Source organism: Rhipicephalus microplus, unplaced genomic scaffold (genome assembly GCF_043290135.1).
Source record: "Rhipicephalus microplus isolate Deutch F79 unplaced genomic scaffold, USDA_Rmic scaffold_24, whole genome shotgun sequence".
Taxonomy (NCBI): Eukaryota; Metazoa; Arthropoda; class Arachnida; order Ixodida; family Ixodidae; genus Rhipicephalus; species Rhipicephalus microplus.
In genome coordinates this window covers 1,424,726-1,449,528 of record NW_027464597.1, presented here as the reverse complement: position 1 = coordinate 1,449,528, position 24,803 = coordinate 1,424,726, and the positions used below count along the sequence as shown (strand labels likewise).

Below are 24,803 nucleotides of genomic sequence, written 5' to 3'. Positions count from 1 at the left end.
TCCGTGGCTTATTCGGTAGAGCGTCGCGCTGCGGCCCGCCAAGTCCTCTTTCTTTTAAGGATAGAGAGAAGACTGCGGACGCCGCCGACGGCGGTGGATGGTTTGGGGTCGCTTATAAAATGTATTCACACTTAAAAGAGAGAGAGATAGAGTCTACTGCAGCTACTTTGTAACTTTCGGGTTTCTTTTGCTAGTGCGAACCGTTTGATTCTTCACGAAACCCGAAAAGTGGACATCAGCAGTGAGGATGTGAGCCCAGAGGTTCCCAAAAGTGACGTGGTCAAATACATCACGTGATGACGTAATCGCGTGAAATCACCTGGTCAACAGTAGGTCCATCCCCGAGGATGTGCTGCACCACACAAAGCTTCCACGCACACAAAGCTTCCGGAAAAGCGTTAGGGTCACTAATGTCAACTGAAAAACAAAAGCCAAGAATGTGGCAAGATGCTGGGCCAGTCTGTAAACGATTGATATCATTATTTGGCGCTACAAAAGGCAACGACATGGAAGACGACAGAAAGCGCTTGCCCGGTTGTCTCTCTCACAGTATTCTCGTCTTTTAAGGGCTGTAGTCAAGAGGGATGTAGTCAAAGGGCGTCGTTTAAGAGATGTAGTCAAGATTGCTTTTGCCATAGAGTCGTTTTAGGGAAATATATAAGTAACCACACGACTTTTTTTTTAAACTTTGATCATTTAGTACCCCCTCCTTTTTCACCCCCTCTCAGAGACATCAGTAAGCGTCAAGTGAAAGAAACACTTTGTTCGTTTCAGAATGGATGCAAGTAAACTCACCGTCATCTGACTGGGCTCCTCGGGGAACGTCAGATCAGGTCAAACCTATAGCGGCCCTCACGCTTGTCCTCTGGACGACCACGATTTCAGAAAGCAATTTCGATGTTGCAGACTTTACGTACAGTTGTCGGCAATGACATGCCAACGAGCATTTAGTACCCAACAGGCCACGTTCCGAGTAAAGTTTCTACTGGCAAGTATACGTAAGGATGGCTTTCATCGTGATGGGCGGGCGAGCTCACAACACGTGATTCGCCAACGGCGATCACCGGGTCTCAATTACGGAGCTCAAGGAAAGCGATCATTGGAAAGCAGGAGGAAGAGCGCCAAGAGTGGGGAGGTGAGAGCGACAACGACGACGGTGGAAGGCGGAGTAATCCTCCCGCACTGAACCACGAGAAAGCGGAAACGGAACGAAGCGAATCTCGGCATGACTCTGCCGCGCTCACCGCAATTAGCGTCATTAGGGTGCCATCTAACGGACCCCGCCTTTCTTTCTCCCTCCCATACCTCTCGCTATTCCCCGATTGGTGCTCATTATCTCAGAGGTTTCAACCGTGGAGCTATCTTAGTCAAGCAAGTGCCGTTTCCACCTAAGCAATACTGCTTGTAGTAGTAATAGCAGTAATGGCGCTAGGCGTAGTACTATAAGGCGTCACAAAGGTGCCGTCTAGCTGATTTATAAAATGAAACGAAACAATGACGATGATGACCCTAAATGATGATGACGAAGACGCTTGCGCTTCTGTTCCGCGTGACAGAAATGGGAGTTTTGGGCGAAAGGGCGCGTGTAATGGGCCAAGGCCACAATAGAAAGCTCTATTAGCGTTACAGCGCACCCTGCCACGGTGGTCTAGTTGCTAAGATACTCGGCTGCTGGCCCGCAGGTCACGGGATGGAATTCCGGCTTTGGCGACTGCATTTGCGATGGAGGCGAAACGGCTGTAGGCCCGTGTACTCAGATTTGGGTGCACGTTAAACAACCCCAGGTGGTCGAAATTCCCGGAGCCCTCCACTACGACGTAATCATATGGTGGTTTTGGGACGTTACACCCCACATATCAATACCGTTTTAGTGCAGCCCTGGTTTAGAAAGCTTAGAATTAAAACGTAATATCTGACAAACATGGCGTACAATAACCAGATATAAATTTTTACCTTCTCAGACATTCCGGTGCTCGCAAAGAGGTTTGAGAAATAACGGATAACCAACGATGGTATCGATATCTTGTGGCCCTTCGTGTAAATCAAAACTAGATACAGGATTGTTCGCTTCCGCCTAGTGCCCTTGCGGGGTAGATGAGTTCAATAAGCAACTCATTCGGTGTAAGGCCACAGCCTAGAATTTACGTCATTAGAGAAGTACAGTGCGCGATTGTAATGCAATGGCAATTTGTTTTCCTGGTTCGTCTCTATCGCGCTAGGTAGCACTGCCCATCCGGTGTGTCGCGTTTTCGGGTTCGCAGAATTGAGCGCCCAGATAAATGGCTTCCGCGAAGTATTTGAACTGCTTCTCGCCGTGCTAATGAAATCGGCGAAAGGGCGAATGTAATTGAACAAGCAACATCGTGCGAACTCTTCTTGACAAGCTACACAACGCGATTTTCCAACGCTGCGTATAAGCAACTCGCCCGAAATAGAGAGCTTCAGTGCCGGAGACCAAAGCGGATTGCGTACGAAAGCCCTTGCGTTCTGTTGTATTTGCGATGGTCGTGGCTGCGAGAAAGAATAAACGCAAGAGCGTGCAAGTGCGAGTGGCTTGAGGTCCCTGGAATTAAAATGTTCACGTTGTTTCTTCCTGCAAGACAGAAACCGGCTTCTGTCAGTAGTGGACATCCGCCATTGTGTACACGAGCGTAGGGATCTGGGGTAGACGCGTATCCGCCGAAGTGGTATCCCGCATTTTGAAGGAGGCGAAAAGCTGAAGGCCACAATCGCGTACAGATTTAGATCCACAAGAAAGAAAATGTTTCAAATTGGCGGTGCCCTCCTTGATCGACGGCGACTCTCAAAGCCGTATTCAGATCATGGGATAGAAAACGGCAGCAATCGTTTTTACTGTAAGTGGTTCTAAAAAGAGAGAAAAAAAGATAAAACTAAGACCCGTAACTGTCTGCATCATAGTGCGACACTTCAACAGTGGCTCACGAGGGATCGGGGTAAAGAGAGATGAAAAGGGATAGGGAGGATTAAAGTGATCGAGATAGAGATAGGGGCATGCACAGAGAGACTCACGTAGGGAAATAAGAAGAAGTTAGGAAAGATTGAAACGGTCGCAAGAGTTCCCGGACGGGGCACCACTTAGCGAGAGCTCTTGTAGGCGTCAGGAAATGGCGTAGGGCGAGCCCAGTCGGCGAGAGCTGCGCTGTCGTCGGAGATCGCGAAGGCACAACCGGTTGGCGCGAAATCCAGTGAGCGAGTCCTCATTTTTACTGTTTCAATGACAGTTACAACTACATACTAGCTTCATAGAATATATATCACTGAAAGTTATAAGCCCGGGGCTCAGGGATAAACTCACGATTATAGAGATGGTTAGTACGGACATCAGTGAAACCGCCATAATAATGTCCCACTAAGTTCGTGGCGTCAAATTGCTATCATAATTGAATAACTCACTACGTCGGTTTCCCTAAAGTATTACCTAGAGGGGAATCTGGCGCTAATATAGACGCGGGCTCCTTCAGTGGTGTTTGTGCCCCCGTGAGAATTATGAGAAGCATAGGCTTTGAATGTTCTTCGGATGGATTACGTTCTTGATAATAGAGAGTTTTAGTACTGCGTACGCTGCGTACGTGGCGGCGTTGCGTACGTAAGAACGCCACGTTCTGCGTAGTGCGCATGCGCGGACCGCAACGCGCACGTATCGCGTTACGTACGCAGCCGCTACGTACGCACGCATGAGATGATCGCGCAGCTCTCGAACAAGTTCGCGACAGCGCGAGACTTCGTTTTGCAAAATGGCGGCATCGAAGGCAAGCACCGACCGGCTCTGTGGCTTAAAATATGGCCATAATCTGGCTATAACACTTGGATTGGCTCACATTGGCTGTCAACAACACGTACTTCTATTTTGATCTACCAGATGACGCTACACGCTTCACGCTCGTTACGTACGCGGGTACTACGGCGTACTAAAAGCCGATCTGTGGCAAAGGACGCCACGTAACGCAAGGCGCTTGCGTGATGCGTACGTAGCACCATTCCGCAGTACTAAAACTCTCTATTAGCGACACTTGTTTGCCGAGTATAAAACAAAGTGTTATAAGTTATTCCCCATTGAAACTTGCTCATTTTTCCTACGTTAACGTTACGGCAAAAAAAGTTCCATGACCATGAGGTGGAAGTGACACCTGACAAATTTGACCATCGGGTATATGCATTGCTCTGCCCTTGCGTTCCAAACCTGGCATCAAGATATAAATAATTTTTTTTTCCAACACTTGAAAACAAGTATTCCAGTTTTACCCATGAAAGAATGCATTATTTATATGAAAATAAGCGTACAGTATTATGTTAGAACCACTTGACGTATTGTCTGCAGTGATCCCGGGTGTGCCTATCCAAGTGGTCTGCCCCTAACGAACCTCTCGTTTTGTGGTGAAGTGAGTCGGAGGAGCGTCACGGTGAGTTTAGAAAGCTTCGACTTTGTCTTGCAGTTTATTTAAATGAGTTTTGGCAAGAAGCGATAATGAAAAAAAAACGTGAACTCGACGCGATATCCTGCACTGGCATGGGACGCTACATCTATGCGCAGCGGTAAGAGAACGACGCTTTGCTTAAACTATCAAATCTAACTTGTAAAGGTCCAATGTGGCAGCGTATCTCAGACCTAATGGCCTTCAGCCTCTTTGCGCAAGAAAAACATTGCTTCGATGACTTGCGCCACCTCTGATCACCGATGCTGCGCGGAGAACAAAACTAACTGTAGAAAAAGGTCCGTAGACAGTTCGCTGGCTAACGCCACCCAATCCAAAGCCGGCTCTTCCCATGATTTCCATGGGTGTAGAACAATCGCTGCGCCAGATTCCGCTTTAGGACTTATTGCATAGAACTCGGTGACTCACATGTTATTTCGTTATTGACCCACAGAGGCTGATAACATAGCGGTTACATCGTTGTAATAACGAAGCAGGTTAACCACGATGTGAATATGCTGCCTTTGCGCCATCAAAGCTGACACGTTGGTGCGCCAGATTGTTACGACCCTTCATCTGGGATGCCACTCTGAAACTTCAGATAGTATGACGTACGTAGTAGTATTGCATATATTTAGGCTCTAGATAGTGTACAGAATAGATTATTCGGTTAGCCTGGCTGCGAATAGATTTATACCTATACAGGCTCATAAGTATACAGGCAGTAGAGATGACGGCCGTACCTGAAGCGGTTAGCCGGGTGGTGAATGGGCCCCGGGAAGCGGCGCTGGGGCGACAGGTAGGCGGCGAGCGGCGCGATGGCCTTGGCGTTGTTGCTCGGGTTGTTGGCGAACTTGACGGTGATGGGCTCGGTGGCGCCGCCGTCGGCCGGCACGCTGTTGTGCAGGTGCTTGATGGCGCGCTCGGCTTCGACGCGCTGGTCGAAGCGCACGAAGCCGACGCCCTTGGACAGACCGGTGATGTTGTCGCAGAGGATGCGCGAAGTGATGATGCGGCCATAGGGAGAGAAGAGCCCTTCCAAATCCTGCTGAGTCATGGACTTGGGCAGTCCGCTGACGTACAGGTTGGCACCCTTAATAGCCTCACTACTAGGGCGGGCATACGACACCTGCGCAAAAGCAAGATTGAAAAAGTTCTCTCCGTTTAGCACCCTTCTAAGATATTGGGCTCATTTCTTTGTACTAGAAAACAAGAAGAACGATCCAAACAGTTACGTCAAAGGAATAATCGGGCCCAGTAATTGTCTCTAAGTGCAATGTAGTAATTACGACGTAAATTCAAGTAATTAAAAGTGACGAAAGACCTTCGATTCCGTCAGTGGAATTCAAATTCATATTCTTTGAATTACGTGACTTGGGTTCATATTCAAGAGACAGAAATGATTATCTTTCGTCTGCTACGACTCATTTGACGTCATGACTACTAAATCACAGTTAGAGACAAAAATTAGTGGTCCCTCCGCCCATCTTGGAGTAATTTTCTGTTAAATTTACACCTCTGCATTGACACCAATTGATAAGGGAGGTAGCATGGGTTATTTTCGTAAGCTGAAAGAACAACACTTTGGCTGGAATGGGTGCAGAGTATACACCTTACGAAATTCAAGGTTATGATTGCGAATTGCATAAAAACGTATTGCACCCTTTAAAATATGAAGGTTATTTTCAATCAAACAGCGTTTTCACGGTTGCAAAGGTTTGAGTGGAAGACACAGTAAGGACAAACCACAATTAATGATACAATATTTGATAGAAAACTCACCAAGATCATTTCATACACATTTGAACAGACTTGACAAATAAAACAACACACTCTATCCGCGACTGTATACCACCACCTTTTAGAGCGGAGGGAGCACAGAAAATTATGATATTTCGCGCACTAGGCGATACTAAAAAAATGTGTATGTGCGTGGCCTTCTCTTATGAACACACACATACAGTATTCCAAGTTTATTCGAGTCACTCTTCTAAATCTAATGTTTTATAAAGCGCTACATAGCCACAAAAGTTTCAGATTGCATTTTATATACATGAAATACAGTGCGCTTCAGCGACCAGAGACGCGCAGGCAAAAATATAACAAGTTTCATCTTTCAGGACGAGATATTCGAATACGTGCTTATCTCGGAGAAGAAGGACGGCAACACGCAGAAACATAAAAAAAAGAAAATCAATGCAAGAACAGCACACCTGTCCTCACCCCCGCGTACTGTGTCAGTGTTACCTGACGCTACACGGCAAGTTGGAAGAAAGTTAAATCTGGGTGAAGAGGCATTCACGCTTAAAGTTACCAGCGAGCGAAGAGTGCTGTTATTAATAGCGTTACATGTTCATGGAAACGCCGAAAAGGAAAAAAAAAACTAACAGTTAACCGGACAAAAAGTTTTTTTTTTTTTGAAGCACCAGTGTTGCCAACGAGAACAGCGGTGGGTGGATCCTAAAGTAGAGGCGTTCGTTATTATTACGTTCGCCATCTATCGCACGAGCTCAGGGAAATATTAAATAAAAGAATAGCAGGACTGATAAAAACATGACGTAAAACTCGAGATAACTCAGACTACGCGAACGCGGCAAAGGAATCTAATTAGCCCGACAATGCTTACGCTGGGAGACAGTGTGCGGGAATAAAGCGTGAATAAGAATCAGCAATACAAGAAATAGCTTATGAAATAAATGAAGAGAAAAAAATCTCGGCTTGCGTAACATGACTCCCGGTGTCAACACTGCAAAAAAAAAATCGAAAGAAAGAGAGAGCACGGCGTTGGAGCAAAAAGAAATTGCGTGCGCCAGAAGGCGCCCTGCACCACGATATTTTTTTGTTTTTTTATGAAAGAAGTAAAAGACTCTTGGAGAAAAAAAAAGGAACAAGTTCGGACGAGTTCCGTGACATACTGTCGACGAAAGATGAGACGACAAAAACGGGATTACTAAAAAAAAAGCGTATAAGAACGTAGCAGCTACATCAACAAGTAAAAAAAACTTAAAAAGACAAGAAACGGTTGTTGACAACAAAGTCGACGACGATGGTAAAGTGAATTTACGCCGAGAACGAAACCGGCTCAAATTTTTAATCTCGCCTCAAAAAAAGGTAAAAAGAAGAGTGAGGTAAGGCACGGGGGGGGGGGGCACACTCTACAAAACATGACAAAGAGACTTGCAGCGGAAGGCTCAAGAGAGATAACCAAGCAAGGCAGAGGGAAAAAAAAAAACAAAGGCGCGCGCATATAAGCGCATTAGTGAAACAAGCTCTGTAACGACATCGAGCTACAAATTCACTTTGCAGTTATTAGCCAAGTGCTCGGTGCAGCCCGACCACTTTCTTTTAACGTATTTTCTGTTTAATTTTTGTTATGCAGAACGCTAGCATTGTACTCGATCTGGCTTAGCAGATATTAGATGCCTGTATTATTTCATTGAAATCCCGCGTTTATTTATTTTTCTAATTTCTGTTTTTTTCTATTTCACTTTTTAGTGGGCCCTTAGACCGGTTATGAAGCATCTGCAAACACGCCAAGAAAGCGTCGAAGATTTTTTTAAATGAGGAGTGTGAAAGGAAGTACACGCATAGCTAGAGTTCACAACAGATTGATTGCCCAAAGTAATACGCCTTTCTAAAGCAGTCGCACCTCCCCTCCACCTGAAACTTCTCGCGTCCGGCTACCCTTCCTGTCCAGCCACGCAAGCAGGTAATTTCCTTAAATGATGTGCGCCAAACTGCGCCAAAGTGGCGCAAGGCTTTTACGACTTCATTCACGATGCTCGTCTAGTTGATATATGATGCTGTCAGTCTTTTAATGGCGTGCGAGTTAAATGAAATCTGTAGCGATATCTTGTAATTTTTTTGTCAGTTTTGACACAAAACAATTTTTTTTCACCACGAAGATATTCAAGCAAGTTGTAATTTGTGTCATTTGTCAGAAAGCTACTTTCATCATAAACGAATAGGTGTCACAGGAATCGGGTAATTGCTATCGCTCACCCCTGACACAGTAACAATGAAATGGGCGTACGTGCTAGTACAAAACGGGAAAGCCAACGGCAAATGCGAGAGGACCTCGAAGCACCGGAAGGCCTATACGGTGACGATGGCGTGCCCGTGTCATGTCTGTTATTTTATATGGCTCATCTGGAACCTCTCTGCGCGCTGGCAATCAGTGTAGATATAACCTGGCATCCCCTAGCTAGGGCTCAGTGACAACGTATAAGTAACCTAGAAACGACCTGCATAACCTGACTAAAGCCTAGAAAAAAGAATCAATTGCCACATGAGTCTTCAGTATCATGACTGTTTCCAGCATAGCGTGGCTTAGTGCAGACTTTCCCGTTTTCGAAGGTACACTATATAGAAGTGTGGTTCTTGAAGAGTGACTAGCTCTGGCGGTAGACATTACTCGCGCGAAAGGGAGAATATAATAAAGTAAATATTCTTATCCCGCTGCCCGTTGCACATTTGCCTAAAACAACTCAAGGGAGAAAGCCAGCTTTCAGCCGATTGTATTCATTGACACACTGACTCCACAATTCTTCACTATAGGCCTATATTTTTACTTATTCTCGTTTCTTTTAAATGCCACGGCTTGGTGGCCGGGCTATTGGAGATGTGGTATTGTATTCCTAATGAACTTTATTGTAACTATTACAGTTAACTTGCCATATGTTGAGTAAACCTAATCTCCGTCTGTATTTGATATGACTTGCAAAATTACCATAATTTTTGTACCCCTTTCATCCTCTAAAACAATTTTTGTTAGAATATTCAGAAAAACGTAAGTGAGCGATCTAGCAGAAGCGCTTGGTAGAAAAACAAAGGTCACTAAGTGCTCAAAAAACAACAACAGAAAAACATTGCTGCAAGGACGAAGCAATCAATGCGATTGCAACAAACTATAATGCTATACGTAGTAATGCCGGTAGGTAAGTAACTCTTCTGGGCCGATGTCATGCAATTCTACAAAACGCTGAAGTAAGATATTACGGCGCTTCGGAGAGAGAACCACGTCTGCAAAGTATCCTTGTGCGGACAGCACAGCACGTATAAGGATATTTAAGCTGTCCGCTGATGCCTGCCGAGATAGCGCGCGCACTAACGGTCGTGACCGCGCCCTTAACCTCAAAATTCACTTTGCCCCCACGTGTTCCTTCATGCTTCTGCAAGACGGGCGGGGCGTTTTCTGTCTTCTTGAGCACCAATCGACAGCAGACCTCATACGCGGGATAATGCCATCGCATGCGTACTCAGCGCTACTGAGATAGGTCGGGTTCGCTTCACCCGCGCTTGTCGGCCCCACTTGTGTTCATTCAGCTGCAGATGAAATATGCAACGCGCGAGGGGATATTATCGATGCGGAGTTTATACGGAAGGTGACAGTGACGCCGATGGCATAAACTTGTCTAGAGTTTCCATAAAACAGCAATCGCAATAAAAACACTTGGCCCAATTAACATAGCCACCACAACTTCTCGAGAAAAATCTCACCAATCCCGGGTGCCTCTGTAACCTGCCGCGTCATTCAGTGAGAGAGGAAAAATGTAAAACAGACACAACACTTTCTTATTAACTGTTTTTGATGAGGTTAAAAGGGAGAAATAACACAGCGGTCCGCGAAGTGTTCTTTTAACCGGATTACAAAAGGTCGCAATCTGCCCTGCGGGAAAAGACGGCAGAGACCACCGCGACATCCACAATCACGCGGTCATCAAGACAGCAGGCAGAGACGACAGCGATGACACCGCGGTGCAGAAACAATGCGCTCGCAGTTGAAACGCACTGCAGGCACGGACGCCGGTGGAACGCGGGGCAAAGCCCGCTGTGTGCAAAGGCGGATAGCAACCAAAGAAGGAAGGAAGGCCCGGGGCACCAAAACGAGGCGAGGCATCAACGCGGCTGCGTCGTCCCCGAGGGAACGACCACGAAGAAGACATTAGGGAGCGAAGGGTGGACGGGTAGATGAAGAGAGCGAGGCAGAACAACACAGTAGTCCCTAGAAACAATCGAGAAAGGACCTGCGAGCGAAGCCACGAGTCCACGCCGCCATCAGTCGAGTCGTCACCTTCTCCTCCCTCCCTCGGAAGGGGACCCGTTAAAAACTTCCCGGGGACGGTAATGCGACCGCGTCTTTCTCCTCTGTTGCCTCAATTTTTCGCTTTTCTCCTTTCTCTCTCCCCGGGAGGAAGTTCACTTCTGCCGTGGACCGGAAGGAGGGAAGGAACATGGCAAGCTGGAACAAGAGGACGTCGTCCCCTATCTCAACCCCCCTCCCGTCCCATCATTCTTCTTTCCTTTCGCACGACCATCATCCCTACGCGAAGCTCAGCTAACGTTCTTCATTGTTCCTTCAAAACGGCAAAAGTAAAAAAAAAAGGGGGGGAAGCAGCGGCGAAGCAGAGGCCTGCTCAGCTAGAAGGAATCGGGTACCGCGACGAAAACGGTTCGAGAACTCGTTTCGCGCTGTATATACAGTGCGGAGGAGGCCAGAAATAGCGCGCTCTGAGGAATTGGGGATGGTATAAAGAAACAGAACGAAAAATCGAAAAAAAGAGGGGGATCTAAAAACCTGCCACCCGAGCCGAAGAGCATTTTTCTCTCGGTGACTTGGGTGTCTTTGGACAGTCCTCAAAAAAGCGATGGCTGCTGGAAAGACTAACTCAACAGTTTTCCACTTTTATTTCCCTGTATTTTATTCATTGTTTTATTTGTGTTGTGTGTTTTATGGCGGAATAAACTATAGTGGCGATGTAGGCGGCCTTTCTTAACGGCTGAAGGACGCGCGGCTTCGGTGATGCAACGTTAAGAAACGTCACTCGCACTGATAAGCGTCATTCTGCAACATCGGTACTGATATGTCCGGTGGATAAATCGACCAGAACGAGCTATAGTGTACCCGATGGCGCTGCTAATGCTTGAAAAGAATTCAAACAGCACTTAGTAGCAAAAAAAAAAGAAAGTTAGAAAACCTCTATAGAAAAAAATTGCGGTACTGCGGAGCTATAGCATGCATGTCCCTGACCAACTACTTTATTTTTTTTTTCTCATCATGACCGTAATCAACGAGTTAGCGGAACGACGCTTTTGCTGCTACAGGCAATAACAATTGTCATGCGTTCGTGTGCAGGCAGGAGTAAAAGTTGTCGACGGGAAAAGAGAAGTGACCTCAAAAAGAAGTCATCCCGTAGAAGGGTATGTGAGCCGCCTTCTAATGCTTGCCCGACCGCGTGCGCGCTAGCGGTCGTAACCGCGCCCTCACCAACAAGTTCACTTCCCAATACCTGGTGGGCATACTTGGAACGGCTGATAGTCTACAGGCCCACATTGAAGAAATGATCAATGACGCGTAAGTTTATGTTCATCGAGACGAAGTCATACCACGTGGCAATAACAAACAAAAGTTGTGTTTTTTTTAGCTTAATACATATCGTACACGAATTCGCAAACTTACCAATCGCATCCTAACTACCATCTTTGTCCGTCGCCTGGCTACATTATTGGGAGACATATAGACCTTTCGTGCGGCGACGTGCCCCCCGATGCAGCGCTACATGACGTCATCGCCTGGCAAAATGGCTCGAAAAGTTGGACCCTGTATACCCTCCATTTGTTTGCCTTGCAGAAGCCCGTGAGAAAAAGAAGAGTCTGCAAAGTTACCTGCTAGTTTCCTTCCCCATATATAAACAATTCAACGCAACATAGCACCGGTACACACGGACGCCCGCTAGTTTCCTAAACGAAGCACGACCATCATATTTCTTTTCGTGTCGACAGAAGGCGTATAAGGAAGCCACCACGACCAATGATGAAGCATGCCCGGCCATTTGCGGGCAAAGCCATAGAGGGCAGGCTTCCCGACAATATTTCTGCTTCCGATCATCTCTTTCCTGCCTCTTATCTATTTCGTCCGCGACGATACAATCTACGCTTGCCGCTGAAGTTTTATACCGTGCAGGCCCGCCACTGTCAGCTCTTACGACCTTCACTTACATTTTACTTTCTTTCTCTATTTCTTTCTTGCGCTGTTTTCTCTTTCCTTCTTTCTTTCATTGCTTCTCCTTTTTTATTGTTCCTCTTTTGTAAACTATTTCTCATTCTCCCTTTTTCTCTCCCTCTGGCGTCATCAGCACTGGTGGAGAAAAAAAGCAATTGCTGCGCGAACGATCCCGGCTTTCACAAACACTGCCCTGGCAAAGTCGTCGTTGATGGAAGCGGCTGGGAGGGCAGAAAGAAGCACCGCTGTCACCTCAGTGCGCCGTGCAATGATTCAGTAGCAGTATCATATCACCCGATCGACTGCAACGCAGTGTGTCAGCAGCCACCGCGCGGTGCTTTCTACACTCGATCATCATTCCTTACATCTCGCTTGCGAATATGGGGCCAAACAATAAAGCTTTCAGTGATCAATTTCATAGTTCCGTTTGAAGTTCGAAGTTTATTCAGTAGTGAGTACATGTGCAAAATGAATAATGCTTAATGGATAGAACGTTAGAAACAGTCTATTAGGACGATGATTTTTAATCCAATCTTCATCTTTCTTATTCGAAGTGTTTACCCAGCTTCGTTGTAAGAAATCATGATCATTGTGCTGATGTCATCATTTGGCGTTTTCGTCACTTCAGAGGTAATCAGAATTTGACGTCGCGTGTTTAAAGCTAGGTCTGTTGTTTATTTCCAGGTTCGGGGCTGGGCCACGGAACCAGGCAGTAAGACGTGCAGGAGAAAAGGAGACGTTCTGAACGAGGTGGAGTGCTTCCAAGATCCGCGCAATAAGAAATATATTTAGTCTCACACCTCCATTATAGGTCGCCGAACTCACTCATGAGCCGGTAGAGTTTCCTGTTTATACATAGTTTTCTCCAGCGGCGCCTGCACGCTGCCATGTTTGATCACGTGACTGTAAACTGTCCTTCTCCTAGCAAGTTGCTCAAGCGAGCGCATTGGGCAATCGAAGCGGCCGTGGCCGTAAGCACTGGTAGCTGGCTTTATAAGCCAACATGGCAGCCCCCGTGCCGACGTGGCCACCCACTTCGATCCAAACTCACGCTTTCTGGTCGCCCACTGTCGTCACAGCAATAAATAAACGGTGAAATCAAATACCACTTGGGGTCATCTCACGCTGAGGACAATACATCAGGTATGTACTGTCTTTATTAAGGATATTAGCCGTGTTTATTTTGCAAGGTTAAGCCTTGTCTCCGAGAACTTGAGAACTAATTAACAAAAACTGCAAAATGCCGACGATTGCATTGTTTTTGAAGCTTCACAAACTAAATACAAAGCAAATAAGCGTGTGCGTGGCGAAATTCCGGGCCACACAGCACAGGACAACGATATGATAAGATCGAGGCGGAAGGATACTGCACGCGTAGGTGCCGTCATGCTGATTTTTTCCATAGAGTTTTCTAAAAGTAACGAGAGAGGACTCTGGCGCTGCGATCGTTCAGCGACCCTGGGAATGATGGGTAGTACACGGATTTGCCTAGAATTCGTACTTGTTGGCGGCGAATCGCACTTGTTGCCTTGTTTATTGGTGTGCTTCGGTTTTGTTTCGAAGGACAGAACAAACCCTTTTGAACTTCATTACCAGCTTTTGAATCGTAAGCCTAAAAGAATAACGTGGTCAAGCGCAACTGCTGAACATTTAATGATTTTCGCTTTGTGAGAAAACAACTTCAAGCCATACGAACACACGCGAAGCCAGAAGTGCGAATATTCGACAAATCTGTGTACTACCCATCATTCCCATGCTCGCTGAATCACCGTGCGTTGCAGCTCCCATAAACACTAGCGCCATAGTTCCTTCTTGTGTATATTTAGGAAACTGAGTTTTCCTGCTGTCACCATCGTTCTACTGTGGCCTCCAGCAGCACTGCTTATCATCCGGGTCACGTCATGTGCTCGGCGTCTCCAAAGCGTCTGCTTGACTGTTACTCCCATGTGTGCAGACGCTATGGGGACGCCGAGCACTTGACGCGAAGCGGTTGTTGAGCAGTGTTGCAGAAGGCCACGGCAGGAAAACGACCGTGGTAAGCAGACGTCCTCAATGTTGTGGCACCATCTATATATAAGTGAGCAAAGCAGCTGCAGAAATAGTCTTACACTAGTAGGAACTCTGTCGCTAGTGTTTATGGGTGCTTCAACGCATGGCGCTTCAGTCAGTATGGGAATTATGGGTAGTACATGCGTTTGCCTAATCTTCGTACTTTACGTTCCGTCAGGCTTCCCATGACTTGAAGCTGTTTTATCATGAAAGAACAATCAGCAAGCAATAGTTTATCAGCTGCGCTTCACCATCTTAGACATTTAGGCTCACCATCTCAAATCGGGTCACGAAGTTCAAAGCTCTTTGTTCTTTTATTCGAAACAAAAACGAAACACTGCAATTAACGAGGCCACAAGTGCGATTCAAGGCCCGAAACTACGAAGGCTAGGGAAATCCATGTACTGCCCATAATCATCACGGTCGCTGAACGATCGCAGCGCCACAGTCACCTCTAGTTAATTTGAGGAAACTCTGTACACGGGTCGACCCATTCAGACTCACTTAGATTGATCCCCAAGTCTGAGTCTTAGTCCAGGTGAGTAATATTTTGGTTAGCTCCAAGCGAGTCTGGTTGAAGAAATTGGCGTGAGTCCTAGTCCGAGTGAGCCTTGAAGGGCCACTCATCAGGCCCCATACCAAAGCTCAGACCATGGAAGTTGTTGGGTGTCCGATGAGGAACGTTTTGCCACAAAAATTGTTTTAATCCATTCATTACGAGCAGAGAAAACTGTTTTTTTTTAAGTGGCACGAAACTAGTATGAAAGGAAACGAGCTCGAAACCCTTACCGCTCCTACGCGTAGCCTTCGCAAGCCAAATCTCTTCCCTACCCTCTCCGGCATCCGACCAAATGGTCATGTTCGCATGACGTACCCGAAAAGGCCCAACCCCCATGCATGCGAACAGCACTTTTTTTTTTGACCAGCGTTGTTTTGAGGTTGTTTCTGCGGAATGGTTTTAAGATGGTGGCTTAGACGTGGTAGAATAGATGAGCACAATGAGCGCGCGAACGCGTAGGAGCGTTCTACGGTGGTCGTCTGCTTCATGCGCTGACCGCGGGGACACGAATGCATGTGAGACGCCGGCACATTAGCCCCGCATCTCGTTGGCATTGACGGGGGGAGAAAAAAATAACACTCACATTTTCTTATTGCGTCACATTATTTATCTAGAGATTAATTATTCTCTTCAAGCAACAAATACATAAACTGCATGTGTCAAATTAAATAATTTTCGCCATGTCACGTGCCACTGTTGGCAACGTCAGAGCATAGTCGTCTACGTAGAGGACCAATGTCACTGCTTTGCGTGTAAGCAGCGCCATTTATATGGGCACGTCATACCCTCATTATCTGGGTGGTGAAAACGTATTTATTTATTTATATACAGGAAATTTTCTGCGGAGAAGCTCCGAGTAGTCGGAGATGCTTGGCTTGCGGTGGGGGGCCCTTAGTCCAGGGCTCCGCTTGCAGCAGCCGCTTTGCGGGCCCGGTTGATCAGACTCAACTGATCTTCCACGTTCTCGCTGGCCAGCAGCTCCTCCCATCGCACCGCTGTCGGAGTTTGTACTGGTTGTAAGGCTGTAATGGCCTGACACTCCCACATGACGTGGTACATAGTGGCTTTAGCTGAACACCATGGGCAGAGACGAGAGTATGCCGAGGGGTGCATTTTACTCAGGATGTGCAAATTTGGAAACGTGCCGGTTTGAATTTGCCTCCAGCTGACGATTCCTCTTTATTTAGTGTTCGGGGTTGTAGCGAATAAGCTTTCCTAAGTCCTCTGTAATGGTTTAGGATGGCTGAATAGTCGCAAGGGACCGGAACGAGTTCCTCAGGTGTGGAGTTGGAAGGTGCTCGGCTCGCATACCCTAGAGCTACCCTATCCGCTGCCTGATTCCCCTCCAGTCCCATGTGTCCCGGAGTCCATATAATCTGATGTCAAATTCTGAGTGGATGTGTAATGGAATGCTCGCCAGTGTCTGTAGCGCTCAAGATGACGTTGAGAGCGGGTTGACTGATGCGCCCCTGTAGGTAGTTGCGGCAAGCTGTTTGAGAGTCCGTCAGAACTGTCATTGACCTTCGTTGTCTGTAGCTGAGGGCGAGAGCGAGCGCGATGGCAGTTTCTTCAGCCTCGGTGATGTGGCACCGCACGTAAGCGCTGGTACGTTCTGTGAGTGTGTAGTCCACGACTATGGCTACAGCCTTATTGTTTGAATGGTCGTAGTTGGCGGCGTCAACATAGTACGTAGTGTTCTTGTGCGCATAAGTCCGCTCGAGGGCTTCCACTCTGGCTTCCCGCCGGCCCTGATGTAGTCGGGGATCCATATTGTGGGGGATGGGAGCGACCTTATAAGTGGCACGAAGTTGGTCCGGAATGGGCTTGCGGCGAGCTGCTTCGTGAAACTGGCTGATGTAGCCAAGGCGTAGGAGCAGGTCATGGCCTGTAGGTGTTTGCGCGAACCACCGCAGTTGTGTGGCGAGTTGCGCTTCACAAGGTTCTTCAAAGTTGTTGTGTAGATCCAATGCGAGGAGCTTGCTAGAGGGGGTGCCCAGTGGTAGCTTGAGTGCCACTTTGTAGGCCTTGCGGAGCATTGCATCTACTTGGCCCTGTTCGCGTTTGGTGAGGCGTTGGTAGGGCAAAGTGTATGTCACCCTACTGACCACGAGGCTACGTATGAGTTTCGGGGTGTCCTCCTCACGCATGCCATGGCGACGAGTGGCTACCCGAGATATCATTCGGGCCACTTGCAGTGTAGTGGTGCGGAGAAGGCAAAGTGTGTGATTCACATGGCGGTTCGACTGTACCCACATGCTTAATATTCGAATGGTGGATTTCTCTGGCATTTGTTTGCCAGGAAGGACGACCTGGAGGCGGGAGCCTGGGTTTTTCTGCGCCGATGGTGGGAGCTTGCGTCGATAAATTCGTAGATGCTAAGATTTTTCTGTTGCACAGGCCAGGCCCCATGCCTGCGCGTATTGTTCGAAGCATGTGGCTGCCTGCTGCAGGTTATATTCTTTTCTCCAAGGGACCCCCACGTGGCTCATACTGATATCGTCCACATAGATTGCGTGATGGATGCCATCGATGCGGCGGAGTTCATGTGCCAGGCCAACCATAGTTACATTAAAGAGTAGCGGGGAAATCACTGAGCCCTGCGGGGTGCCCTTGTTCGGAACCTTGATAACATCTGATCGGATGGAGCCGAGACCGACTGTGGCAGTGCGGTCCGACAAGAAGGCGTGAACATAACTGTGGACGCGCTGCCCACAATGAAGGGCCTCGAGGCCCTCAAGTATGGCCTGGTGGCTAACGTTATCAAATGCGCCCATAATGTCTAATGTCAAGATAATGTTTTCTCCTTGCTGGGGGGCGTTATCACTGACTTATTTTAATTGTAGCAGTACATCTTGCGTTGAAAGATGTGTCTGAAACCCGTACATTGAGTGCGGAAAAAGGTCATTGTCCTCGAAATAATCTTGCACGCGATTAGTGATGACGCGCTCGAAGAGTTTACCCATGCAGGAAGTGAGGGATATTGGTCGGAGGTTTTCGATCTGAAGTTTTTTGTCATTATCTGGGCGCGCGCCTGCAAAAAGACGGGGGAGCGGCGTTCAACTTCAAATTTGAACCATCTTCGCAGCGCATAGCGTTGCAAATTTTGGCAGACGTAATCGTAAACACCTCATCTACACACTGCGTTTGTCAGCTCAAAATTGTGGAACCTGGCGAATATAGCCCTTGAAGCGCAAAATATAGTCTAAGAGTGAGCCTGAGTGAGGAGCATGACTTATTTCCGACTTCTGCCCCCTATGACGAAGTTGAGAGATCGCAGTAATCGTGCCATGATCATTTAAACATTTGAAGAGGAAGAACCAGCACCGAAAACCAGAAACCTACGAACTGTCACCGATCAACTGCACCTGCATGAACTGACTGCAGTTGAATCTGACGCTGTGACGAGTACAGAACACGAGAATGACAAACAAGACAAACGCTCTTTCCTTTCTGAGTCCACATTTTATAACCAGCTCGATTCAATGTATGATAGCCTGAAGGCCTACAGCGACGAGATTAAGAACTTGGAGAATGAAATCGAATGGCATATTCCGAACGAAGAGTTCGAGGCCAAGTACAGCGCCACCTTGGAATGCGAAGTTAATGCTTATCGTGGTCTCGCAGAGATCAGTCAGAAGCATCGTAGACACTAACAGGAGGAACGATCGCCCAAACAGTTGCAGCCCTACTAGACGCAACTGGAGTCAGACTGCTGGCAAGAAACGCCTTGAGCAAGAATATTTTGCAAAGTTACGAACGGTGAGCCCTGTTCATTCGTCAAATGACAGTAAATCTTCACGCTTACTGTACGACCAAGTTCTCGAGGCTCTGGGTGTACAAAAGTCATGATTCTCATCTATGCTCTGAGGTATTCTACTGCGTGCTCTTCCACAGGGACATAATGGTGCAGTTCCATTATTGGTGTGCCCTTCAGGTGGCACGTTGCTTGAAAGGTGACGCTACACCAACGAGACTGCATGGTCTGCTCAACTTTCTGTGCAACCAGGCTGAAAGCTTGAAGAAGCGTGATTTTGAGGACACCACAGGACGAGAAATCGGAGTAGCCCCGTGGAAAGTCAGCGTGTGCTCGCCGTGGGACGTCTATGTCATCTATGCTTCACAGCAACTCAGCATATGGACGATTGCGTGTTCAGCTAATCCAGTCAAGGCTAATCTGAATCTGAATTCCAGGGGAATGGGGGAGGCGGCGGGGGGCAATCATTACAATCCACTCAAAACTAAGGTGTCTTTGCCTTCCAGCCATGTTCAGCAACTGCACAAGATACAGCAAGCGTTTTTTTCATATATATGTGTACTAGCCAGTGTGATACGGCCATGCACTCAGCCATTGTTGAAGAATGTGTGCATAGCGAGAAATGCATTAGTTTTGCCACTCTGCACACCGCAGTGCAGGACGTAAGTACTGGAAAATGCCGAAACCAGGGGTAAAATAACTAGCATGTTCTGAATTGACCCCCCCCCCCCCCCTGATGTAATAAGCCAGTGGTATTATAACATGAACCGAAAAACACTGTTGGCTTCTTAAACGTTCCATTGCACCTCGTTCATTTCTCAAGAAACAAGCCATATGGTAGATGACGATAGAACTCTTTTGGCGTAGCGCGCGTGAGCCTCTTCGTCAGAACAGAACGTTCAAAACCCAAACAGACACACAAGGGTACGAGATACCACCCAGAAGATTCTCATTCGTACACTGCTAAAGAAATCACCAGAGCAAAACGAGTTTCCTCAAGTTAGGACCAGGAGCGCTCAACCAGCTGGATTCCCGCAGGAACTGTACAGTGGCTAATGAAGGGTACCATTTTGAAGTACAAGTCCGAAGAGCGCGGCCACCTCAAACATGCATAGCAACAAACGCCAATATGCATCCCGAGGCCGAAACCACTAACGGCCACTTCTGAACTTGCACTCCGCCGTAAGCAAAGCTATCCAACAACCCCTTCGACATTTTTTCACCTCTTTGTTTAAACGATGATAGTTTCGTTACATTAGAATCCAGGTATTGTAGCGAAGCCTGGAGTTTCTAAGTACGCGCATGTGTTCTCGATGGCGGGCTAGTAAACAATCTATATCCTGCAGTGCACTCTCGAGCCACCCGCTCCCCTACCAGGCTGACGCACATAGTCTTCATTGATTCCTTTCATCGGCCTTGATTCTTTAGACTAGCGGCAGCAAAAACCGACAAGGAGCATCTTGCATCAATAGCGCGGCCTCAGCATATGGCCCTATCTCTAAAAGAGGACACCAACTCTCCGTACCCGATGTCCGTGGAGAAAGTTACGCTTGTGGGTCCCGAGAGGCCTCACCAAGGGCCCTAGCTCTACACGACGACACCAGCTCTCTCCATTCCCGAGGTCCGTGGGGAGAGTTACGCCTGCGGGTCCCGCGAGGGCGTCATTGTGTCGCCGACGGCGTCATCCGTTATCTCTCGCCGAGGCGCGCCCGCTCCGAGCTAGCCAGTGAATGGAGGAAAGACTCGGCCTGCACAGCTTCGCTCCGATGTACCGGAAACCGTCGCCCCTCCGTTGGTTCCGCTATCCCAATTAAGAGCCGAATTCATCCGGCGCGTAGTCATCGGTCGGCTTTTCACATACCAAAGGGCGCAACGTAAAGAAAGCCTAAGCGAACAATGTTGTGTGTGAGTGCTAGCGTGTGTGCGTGTGTGTAAGTCTGTGCGCGTGTGCGGGCGGGCGTGAGCGCACGTGTGTGTGAGTGCGTGCGTGTCCGTGTGTGTGTTCGCGTGCGCGCGTGTGTGTGTGTGCGTGGGCGCGTGCGAGCGTGCTAAATACAACCACTTCTCAACACATCAGAACAAGTCCAGCTAGTCTACTGAATTTCTTCTTTGCATGTTGGCTTTCACGTGCCCGCGCAGTAGCTTTTCCGTGTGTACGGTTCGGCGTATTGTGCATGCATGCAGAGAAGCCTGCCGCCGGGTGGCGTCATGCACTGGTAATAAAGCCATTGGCAACGTGGTGAAGCTCGTCCTACAGCAATCGTTCATGTTCCCAGTAGCTGGCCCCACCACGGTGGTCTAGTGGAGGTACTCGGCTGCTGACCCACAGGTCACGGAATTCAATCCCGGCTGCGGCAGCTGCTTTTCCGATGGAGGCGGAAATGTTGTAGGCCCGTGTTCTCAGATTTGGGCACGCATGAAAAACCCCAGGTGGTCGAAATTTCTGGAGCCCTTCACTACAGTGTCTCAATCATATGGTGGTTTTGGGACATTAAACCGCACATATTAATAAAGCAATCCCCGTAGCTTATACAATGAACATATCCTAAACTCAGTTTTTCAAATAAACAGGCATACTGGCCCCGTGAGCATTCGTCGGAATTCAGGACAGGTTACGGAGGCACAAGAAGATCACTGAAACGTAACCCGTCCCTCAACCTTGTCTTTAGCATCGTTTCTATCTCCGCAAGCGTACCTCCTTCGTATAAATCGAAGTCAGTACTATTGATTTTAAAGTTGAATGGTCATTTACTTCTACAACTGATTTTTTTTCACGTTATAGTGCCTTTAGAAACTCCTTCTCAAAAAAAAAAAAAAACGCCTTGAGCAGAGCCCCAGCAAAGCGCCTCGCTTAAAAATACTAGGTAAAGGGACAATGGACACGGCGTCATCGCATCTCTGATTGACATGTGGGGTAATATCGTCACCAAAGGCGCCCGAGTGGAAGGCTCCGAAAATTTTGACCACCTGGGGTTCTTTAACATGCATCCAAATCTGAGCAGACGTGCCTACAGCATTGCGGGTCCGCAGCCGAGTATCTTAGCCACAAGGTCACGGCGGCAAGGCGTCATCGCATCTCTGACAACAGTCCAAAATATCAGTGAGGTTACGGGAGGACCTGGTAAGTTTTCTTCGGAGTATAGATACGTCCCTCCGAATATCGCTCGTTGAGCCGAAGAGGCGTCTCAGTGCAGAGCCCAGGTCTGAACGCCACCCATTTTTGTGAAGAGTTGAGACAAACAATTGAGTGTAAGTGCGAATTGCTAACTAGCAACGTTTAGTGCACCAGAAAGCGGCGAGTCCGCGGCATTTACGCAGAACAACGATGGCGTGCCTTCATTTCAACATTTCAGGCGAAATCGTTTGATTTCCCGTACTCGCGTCCATCCCTGCATACTAACGTCCATGCCCTGCAACGGTTGTAGCTGTGGACACTTCTCCTCACATTCTCTCAACAATCACGCGACGGCACCACCCTGCACAGCACCAGTTGCGACACCACAGCTATGGCCTTTCCCCCTTGCACTCTCTCGATAATTCCGTGGCTGCAGAGACAGTAAGTAAAAATAAAAATGAAAGTTGAACAAAAAAGACAAGGCGTAGTCTATCGAATCGCCACAGGCTTTCGCCGAACACACTTCAAAATTTACGAAGTGTCCTTAAATTTTAACAGCGGAGCTCATTAAAGGCATAGTGTTCGCAAAAAAGTGGGCGGCTATGCGCCTCTGAGCACAGGTTTGAGCCAAGCATCTCCCAGAAAAGCGTAGCCATGCACATATAGTACATCAAGTAGTGGGAAAGGGAAGTGGGGTCAAAGAGAAGTGATGTTAGCAAAAAGCACAAGAAAAAGTTTGTTTAGAAGAAAGTGGTTGACGATTTAGAGTACTTAGCAATCCACTATGAGAGAGCTGAAAGCCGTTCCGTGGACCTCCTTACCGAGCAGTAAGCTGAAGAGGAGTGAATATTCCTGTTTGACAAAAGTGTGTTTAGAAAAAATGGTTAACGATTTTGAGTACTTGGTACTCTACTATGCAAGAGCATAGAGCCGTCCCGTTGGCCTCACAGCACCATTTGTCCTGCTGTATGCTAGCGAAATGAAGGGGGGGGGGGGTTAGAAAAAGTGAGTAACGATTTAGAGTAATGTGTATTTTACTATGGGAGAGCCTAAAGCCGTCCCTGAGACTCTACACTTGAGCTTCTGAAAGTATCGAGCATACTACGTGGGTAATTTATATATAGGATAGTTAGGTGTAGTATAGCACCCTTAAGTTTGTTTGATTTTCTATATTTTATATATTTTTCATTCGTGACATCAGTTAGCCACAAGTCCGCAACGCCAAACGCGGCACAGAGACAACCAAACCACGCCACTCGGCACCAATAAAAAAATTTTAAAAAAAAACACGAAAGCGACTACGTAAGCGTTGCCACCAGTTACTGTGAAGCTCCTCTCTAAGTGCTCATAAAAAACGTTCCGCCCGTAACAGTCTATTCTTACGATGACACCTGAAAGGGTCAGCACAGGGACAGAATAAATTGAATACTTTTTGATCGAAAGGAGAACTTAAGGTAATGGTACAAAAAGAAGCTGCGATATTTAAAGGTATCGACAAATTAGTAGCCAGAATATATATAGGCGGTATTTTGAACTTAGTCTTTTTGTGATTGAGGAATGATTATTGTCATTTTGACTAAGCAACGAAACAAAAGTAAGAGTGCATTTTTTCAAACTCTTGCTTGGTATTCGAACCAAAAGCAGTTACAAATAAATGAAAAAATATAAATTCCATCACTCATGCACTGTAGTCTATGCAGAATAAAAAGAGTAATCCTCAGTAACAGCCATAGTAAAGGCCTGACCACACGCCGGGCTTTTTGACGCGGCGTCGTTCTGTCTCCCTATAGAGAGAGAGAGGGCACGTGGCTACGCGACGGCCACTCTCCCTATTGAAAGGGCACGACGTCACGTCAAAAAACAATGCGCTGACGCAATGCAACGGCTCCGTATGGTCAAGCCTTAAGTTTGAAACACTCCAGCTAACTAGTCAGTAGTAGCACTAATCACGGAAGTAGGCCATGCCTAAATAACGACCAGATTGATTAGTGGTTGCCATTATGTGGGTTCTGTTTCAAGTAGCGACATCCGCTTAAGAGGTGAACAGTTTTTGTGTTTTTTTTCGGTTCTCTTTCTGTCCAGTTCAAACCAAAAACACGCTCTGTGTATCAGCGTGTGAAAAAAGCTCAAAAAAAGGCGGGCAGCATCAGCAACGTGCTGGAACCGTGTTTGCCACCAGGCGCGCAACTTCGTCAGTTGGATCTGAGTTTAAATGTGCCAATGTGCGCCCTGAAACTTCATCTTTTATTCAGAAGCTATAATGCCATTTTAGTGACGAAGTTCCCGAGGCTCGAGTAATGTCCCCTGTGCGTCGATGTGACACGCTATCGATATCCATATGTATATCTAAATGGATATCCATATGTATATCCAAGTTAAAGAACCCCAGGTGGTCAAAATTTCCGGAGCCCTCCACTACGGCGTCTCTCATAATCATATGGTGGTTTTGGGACGTTAAACCCCACAAATCAATCATATGTATATCCAAATGGGTATTCTCATGTATATCCATACGGACATCTCAACACCCTATGCACATTGTGCACAATAAAGAGCTTTGTATACAATGTATACTCGTGTTGTCACGTATTTGCGTGATTGAGCGGGAAATGTACAGAGGTTATTATCCCCACAGCTTCACACACTCGTCATCACTCACTTCGTATATATACTGTGAGTTTGTTTTTAGTTTTACTTGAATTTGAAAGCACTGAATTATCGGCCACTACTCCTCAGTGAGAGAGTCACATAGGCGAAAAACACTTCTACACTCCGTCCTGGCAGGCGCGCCGCACGTTGTGTTGACGTGTTTCGATGAGCACCAGACCGCTGGCAGCGGGAGGACATGCAACATGCATCGGCTGACACGTCAGAAGGGGTCAGACTCAAAG

At 47.3% G+C, this 24,803-nt stretch overlaps 1 protein-coding gene across 5 annotated transcripts in view; it reads right to left on the bottom strand.

Annotated features, from left to right (window-relative positions):
• Positions 1 to 24,803, bottom strand: part of LOC142786438 (ELAV-like protein 2) — a 194,954-nt gene that overhangs the window by 5,146 nt on the left and 165,005 nt on the right. For all 5 annotated transcript variants that reach the window (XM_075884113.1, XM_075884114.1, XM_075884115.1 and 2 more), the window contains one exon: positions 5,177 to 5,562. In XM_075884113.1, coding sequence (XP_075740228.1) covers positions 5,177 to 5,562 — 386 coding nt within the window. The remainder of the gene's footprint in view (positions 1 to 5,176; positions 5,563 to 24,803) is intronic.